Source organism: Pipra filicauda, unplaced genomic scaffold (genome assembly GCF_003945595.2).
Source record: "Pipra filicauda isolate LSUMZ 115617 unplaced genomic scaffold, ASM394559v2 scaffold58_size5111680_pilon, whole genome shotgun sequence".
NCBI classification, from domain to species: Eukaryota; Metazoa; Chordata; class Aves; order Passeriformes; family Pipridae; genus Pipra; species Pipra filicauda.
In genome coordinates, this window is record NW_024104742.1 from 1966410 (window position 1) to 1973611 (window position 7202).

At 41.7% G+C, this 7202-nt stretch overlaps 1 protein-coding gene across 1 annotated transcript in view; it reads right to left on the reverse strand.

Annotated features, from left to right (window-relative positions):
• KIAA1210 (KIAA1210 ortholog) overlaps nucleotides 1-7001 on the reverse strand; it is a 52851-nt gene extending 45850 nt beyond the window's left edge. Inside the window, exon 1 of the mRNA XM_027716394.2 lies at nucleotides 6701-7001. Coding sequence (XP_027572195.2) covers nucleotides 6701-6714 — 14 coding nt within the window. The 5' untranslated portion in view covers nucleotides 6715-7001. The remainder of the gene's footprint in view (nucleotides 1-6700) is intronic.
• Nucleotides 7002-7202: the final 201 nt, after the last annotated feature.

Here is a 7202-nt window from a genome sequence, read left to right on the forward strand (position 1 = left end):
TTGGAGACAGATCAGATCAACATTGCCACTAATGCCTGTGCTGTGAACAGCAATCAAGTTTAATGACTTCCCATGTATATTAGCTTTGCGCTAATGTAGACCCACCTCTTCAACAGAATTACTTCTGATTCGTTTGTGCAGGTACAAGCAAGAGGAGAATCAGGGACTCCCACATCTGGAATAATATTCCTAAAGCCATCAACATCCTGAATTTCAACTGAAACTGAAATAAAAATTCAAAAGTGAAGGTCATCTCTGATACCATCTCAGTGGCTGTTGGCTGAGGCAATAATACGGGAAATCACGGAAGCACAGCTCTGGGGAAAAGGCTGTCTGGCTCCAGAGCCTGCGAACACAAGGCTAAAGATAAGGTGACCATTAACCTTCAGAGAAGGGCAGTGGAGTCCCAGAATGTCCTGCCTGCAGGCTTTATTGCTCCAAGGGGAAGCAAACAGAAAAATAAAAGTCAAAATGGCATACTCTTGACATTTAACTTAAATTAGTAGGCAATGGTAACATTGTGTTTTCTTTGTTATCTTTTCTCTGTATAAAAGCATGAATACTGTACCTGGTTCATTCCACAAGCTGCAAAATAACTGAAAATATTAAGAAATAATAAATTTATTCCTACCACTTGATATCTGTGAGATACCAAACCTGTGTCCCTCTGCACAGAATGTATTACTCCATGCTGCAGATACGGTGGGGAGAACTGAGGACAAGTAATTCAGTGACTGTTCCAGAATCCATAAACTGCAACTGAACTCAAAAATTCCTGGTGCCTGGAACTGTGTTTTAGAGTCTTTCCCCATCCTCCCTTGCTCAATAAGGACAGCCAGAAAGACCCTACAAGAATAGTCACCCTATAAATACCCAAGATAACTGTAAGTTCACTAGCCAGCCTTCAGCTGTGGGAATTCTTACAGGAGCACTGGCATCAAAATGCTAAATTAAATTAGAAATCAGCGAGTGCACTGCCTAATTTGACCTCTCATGTTCAGAGTTTTAAAATCATCACATAATAAAAAATACCTCATACTGAGCCAGTTTCTCCAGAACAGACCCATAGCACAGCAGAGTCCTTACACAGCAGCCTAACATGTTACTCGGATTCAAGTTCTGGCAATCTTTAAGTATCCCAGTGTGCTCTCAATTGTCTCTTAAATATGCTGGAGCTGTTCCCACTATAATGGGAAGGGAAAATATCTAATAAATATCCAGAGGCAGGAAATAAGCTAATTGCAGAAGAATTTTACCTAAAACTGTTGAATAAACCACAGTTCTGTGTCACTAAGTCACATAATCACTTGCTTAAACTGGATCTCTGCTTGGTCCTTCCCAACCACAGAGCTTGGCACATACTTTAAGCTGATCACTGAGCCAATGGGTCTGTCACCCCAGGATCAGTGGTATCCAAAAAAGCTGCAGTTAAGAGCCACGACAAACTTAAGTCCATTGTTTTAGTATCTTTCTGCCTTACCACGGAGTTTAGGGGATACCAACAGCTTTCCTAGGATAAATGCCACTCTCAGCCTCACCGCTCCTTTAAAGAGAACAAAATTGATATCCACTGGTATTGGCATCAAGCCTTGAATCCTTGCTACTAAGTGGATCCTTCCATCCAGGTAGTTTTCAAATACTGAAATGCCAGCAACACTGTGGGTCCAAACAGAAAGAGGAGCAGTTGTCACCACGTACCTGCAAAGTCACCTACCCGTTCTACAGGTTTTATCAGCACCTCCCCACGAAGACAAACTCAGATCCTCTCACGAAACATTTATCATAAGAACCTTAACATTGCAATGTATTTTCTTATACAATAAGATATCGCTTTTAATTATTGCAGAGCCCACAGTTTTAGGAGTTCAACTCATTAAATCCACTCTCCCGTCAGCACAGTAGCAACATAGTGATGGTGTGTGAAAGACAGATTCAAAAAAAGAAAATAAACAACAAAAAAATAAATGCTCAAAGAAGTACCTGCTGGTAGTTAACAAGAGGTGTATAAACAATCTCATGTTCTTCTGTTCACTGTACTGCTCTTGAACCTTTAAGAGCACACAAACGTTGCATTGTGGCTTTGAAATTTACTTTGATGTGCTGCACGCTATGTCTCTTTCAAAGGACAAAAATCTTTAAAAAATTAAAGCTTTATGCATCTGTAAATAAGGTCTTTCTTAACACATCTACAAACAAAGAACTAAGGATTTTGGAAAAAACTGTCATTACTATTGTACAGAAGGCAATTCCTAGATGGTATCGCCAGCTGAGTTTAGTCTCCTAATGCATAGGAGGTTTTCTATGCACCATTCTCTATAAAATTGTGTTGACATCTCCCCCTTTTTAATTCAGATATAAAGCCAATTATATAAATCCACAAGTTCCCTATGAGGTATTATATCACTTGAAGGTAAACTCAAATACAACATATAGATTGAAAAAGCAAGAAAATCAAGCAAGCACCATTAATAAACACTCCCGGCTTCTAGCATGTTTCTGGGTAATTATATTAAGGGTTTATAGTTTAAATTTGTAGATCAACTCTTGGGTCATTTCTCAAATGTCAAGTATACCACACTGTCTGCCTCTCCTGCTTTCTTTCACTCATCCTTTCACTTCCTCTTACTGAGATAATTAAATGTATCATATAAAAAAAAAGGGTAAATTCAGAAGAGCTCAGAAATCCTGACACTGCTTTGAAAAACAGGATCAGAGGATGCATCTTCTCTAAACCTTCCCTCTCTTGTCATCACCAGTGCTTAGAAATACATGAATAGCTTCTTGAACAATGGGATAAAATTTATCCTGACACCGTGAGGAAGAGCCTTAGAGCCCTTTTATCTGCCTGCAGTAATGTGCCACAGGACTGGGAAAAGATGCTGGTTTGCCAGATGCCAGGATCCAGGGAGAGACAAATGTCCCCACATCACACCGCAAGAGCTGCAGCTCCAAATCTGCTAAGTTAGGAATCTTACTAAAAAAAAAAAGGCGCAAAAAAAGAGTCTTGGCACTCAAAATAGCAAAGACCCAGCCAAATACATGAGCATTAACCCTTTTTGTGCTGGCGGGTATCCTTCCTTTGTAATCTAGTGGAATACAAAACAGTCTTATAAAATATTAACTGGGAGAAAGGAAAGGACACACGACTACAAGCTACTATAACATTTTTTGGCAAATGGTAGCAATAATATTTAACAGACTCCTATGAATAATGGCAGCCTCTTTTACTGGCAAATGTCATTTAAATTTAAGAAATGCATGTTCAGCAGAAAGAAGAGAGGGTGGAACAGCAGATGAAAAGCCAAAGAATGGCAGTGAAAGCAGGATGGGCTGTGTGACTCCTTGACATGCCATTTTGCTGAGGTCAGCCCTAAAGACAGCATCAAAGTTGTAAGCAAAATAAGTATGTGCACTAACTTCCATTTTTCCCCACAGGCTTTCAAGCAGAAATTTCAACAGAAGCTGGGAAATAAGATTCTCATTGCTTCCTACAGTTTTAAGAGCTTAGAATAGTGCAGCCACCCAAAATTCAGCATTCCTGAGTCAGTAAAATTATGTGATGCCTTAAACAAGCAGGTGTATTGGAAACATTTGGTGATCTCTTCATTTTCAGTTTCTGAACCATTAAAGATCCTACTTTTAAGCTTTGTGGCTAGGCATGTATTTTGACAGTTTTGCCTGGTTTTGTTTGCTCAGAAGAATGTTCAGTCTTGCACGATCACCTGGCTGTGTGAGCTATGACCTGATGAGATCTCATGGCATTTGGGGGGAACTGCAACAGTCAGCAGGAGTGAGGGAAGAACAGTAGTTACAACAATCCTTGTTAATACCATCAGCTGCAAATCTCAGTGCTGCTCGCCAAAGAGGTGGTTTCAAGTTCTAACCTGTAGCACTCCTTTCATTGCACAAACAAGCTGTCAACTGAAGATATGGAGATAAACCTCTCCAGATGGAGAGATATCTAGGTAGCTTTATGCTTAAACTACACAATAGATTGACCTTAAACAGACGGAAGAACTGGCATAGAAACACATCTGAGGGAGTGATGAGGGGACAGAACTGCATTTCCACTAAATCCGGTGTTAAGTACCAAAATCTTATGCAGTGTGTTTGAATTCATTTAGAAGGAAATGATGAAATACAAATGGTATCTTTGCTTGTGGCACTGGCACTCCTTTTGAAAGCTATTTTAAACTTTAAGAGGATGTATATGTATCTGTGCACGCATGACTCAACATGATGCTGGTGGCATTCCAGTGAAGCCAAGCCACCGATCCTTGAGTTTGGGCCATATCCACAGTTCATTAAAATCAATGACGGTCTTTCCACTGAACTCAACTCTTCCCATCATAGTGTCAGCCTGCAGTCTGATGTACCACAGAGACTACAGTCACACTGCTTTGTCCCCTGTTTGACTTACAGCACAGCTTGATGTTTATGTTACATAACTAAAGATATTGAGACCAACCACACCACGCACACTGTCCACAGTACAAACATAAGGATTACTGAAAATCCTCAGGAGGGGAAAAAAAAATCAGCTCCCCAGTTTGCTAAACCATGTGTATTTCCTTTTCATTTACATAGAGAGAGATTTCATATAAATAAATAAATACATATGAATGAATGTCTAACACACGTCAACAGTATCAGATACAGTAAGCATTCTGGTCAAAGTCATAGTGGATTTTAGCAGAGATTAAGCAGGAACAACTAAAGATGTATTTGTTTGTATTAAATGTTTCAGACTCCCACATACACAAAATACTGTTCCTGAGTGCCCATTTTCACAGCTGCTCAAAATTGAGCAACATCTTAGCCCTTCTCTTAAGGCTTATGCATGATCCCAGTATTTGCACTGGCAGCGAGTGCTTTCTTGTGAAATATTCTAAGTAACCATTGATCTCTAAATACATTAATGGGCCTGTATTAAGCAGGTCTTTGGACCAAGTACAATTTCTTGTTTCTTCTCTGACTGCCATACATCATCATCTGGTATAAGAAAACATAGGTGTGCATTTGTCTGTAGCAAATTCTCTGACTGGTAAGTTAAGAAACAAGTAGACACAAATACTAACTTTGAAACAGAAACAAATGTCAGTAAATCTTCTAAAGTGGTAAAATTTAACTTTTGCTGGATAAGTCTGCACTCGCTGGATCCCAGAAATACTAAAAAGAAGCTAAAAGGGCATTTAGTTCCCAAATGTCTGAATATAGCAAAAAAAACCCCTGTGCTGTGGGTTCCAAAGGACAAAGAATTTTGAGTCATCAAATCTGCCCTGGGCATGTCTCCATCACTGTGGTCACAGGAATCTGTGACATTTCATTTTCAGAAAACTTCCATCAAATCTTGACAGAAACATAAACAAACAGCTTAAGTGGAAAAGTCTTCTAAGTCACAATGATCTAAAACAAAAGGAGAAGCTTACTTTTGGTTCGTGTAACATCCAAGTAACTTGGCTTCGCATATTAGAAAAAGCATTTTTATACATACCTAAATGCATTCATCTACATATAAGCTAAACTTGAGTCAATCATAAAGACCAAGGTAAGAAAAAGTGCTTTGCGCTTCTTATATTATAATGAGTAAGAACCGAGTAAACTTTTAGTTTTGCAGATATGGATCAAAATTCTCTGTAGTACTGGACAGTTCTGGAATCCTTGCAAACCTCACACCCTACCTGTGCAACAGGGCTGCATTTTCTTATGGTGTGTAGGAGCTCAGCTGGAGAATTGCAGCTGTGTTCATCTTGTGATAAGTCATCTGCCGACACATGAGCAATTTCACTAAGTCAGTGTAACTTTCCAGGTGCAGTATTCATGAACTGGCCTGAAGCACTGGCAACGTGGTCTGTATATTATATAGCTAGAAGTCCAAACTATAAACAACCAAACAGTGCAAAAAGTAATTCCATGCTCATGAAATCACTGGATTAATTTTTCACTGTATTTGTTTTGTAACAGCAAGACAAATATATTTGTATTTCCTATCTTACGGTGTACCTGCAAAAGTATTGGAGTCCTAATTATCATCTATTATATAGTGTGAGGGAAACAGAAATAGAAAACTCACGATGGTGAAGCTGTTAATAAAAGATAATGCCACCAAACCTGCTTTTCTGTTTTAAAGGTTCCTAATAGTATACTTCAGATTACTTGGGAAAAGGGACATTTTAAATGAGAAACTCCTCAATTTTCAAGAGAGGATTTGGTCTACACTATGGAAAAGACTGGAGGTGGTTTGCTGAGGTTCTTGGATATTTTGTGCTCATACCCTGCCTGCAGATTGTTACCTGGATGAAAGCAGTTGCCCTTACATGAGCCACACTGACTTGTACAAGGATAGTTATCACAGGAAATTCATCAAAGTCATTAAGGCATTACTCCTGCATACAGCTGTTTGCAAGATCAAGCTATGGAGTGTCTCAGCAAAACAAAGAGGACAGAAATTACACAGTGGGTGTCTTTTCATCTACTACAGCTCATGTATCTGACCCTTTACTACTTCTCTCACGTCACTCCTTCATACTAGCTCTGAGATCACATGGATTCTCCCAGCGCCCATACCAGTGTTAAGACTTCACTCCTGGGAGACAGCCGCCAATTCCAGCAATTCCACTAACGCTGCAAGAGACAAAATAAACTCCAGATCATATTAACAACCATAACTACTCCAGCTAACTAACTTAGGGTTAAAAACCTGTTTTGGAGCATAAAATGCGGAGATCCGACACTGGAAGCCTGCGAGTCTGTAGTTCGGGACGAGGATGCCCGTGGAGCGTTCGCAGACGTAGGGAGCCGGTAGCCGGTGAATACAGCATCGGAACAAAGAATGCTTCGCAGAAAGCTCACGCCGCTCTCCTCCGCCACGGAACACCCGCCAGCGTTATCCCAAAGCTGCCGAGCGCCCAGGGCTCCGCGTGTGCAACGCCCGACACAACCGAGGAGCTCCCCCGGCACCGAGCGGCCGGGAGGGCGGGAGCGGCGGCAGGAGCCCTTCCCGTGCCGGGGGCCGGGGCCGGGGCCGTGCCCCTCCCGGTGACCGCCCGCCCGCCCGTCCTCCCTGTCCCGGTCCCCGCCGCCACTCACCGCCCGCGCTCCCCGCACGGCTCAGCGCCCCCGCCCCGGGCGGCCCCGCCCCGCGGGCACCGGGCACCGGCCCCACCTCCCGCCACCGTGTTACCGGCGGGGGGGTCCCACGG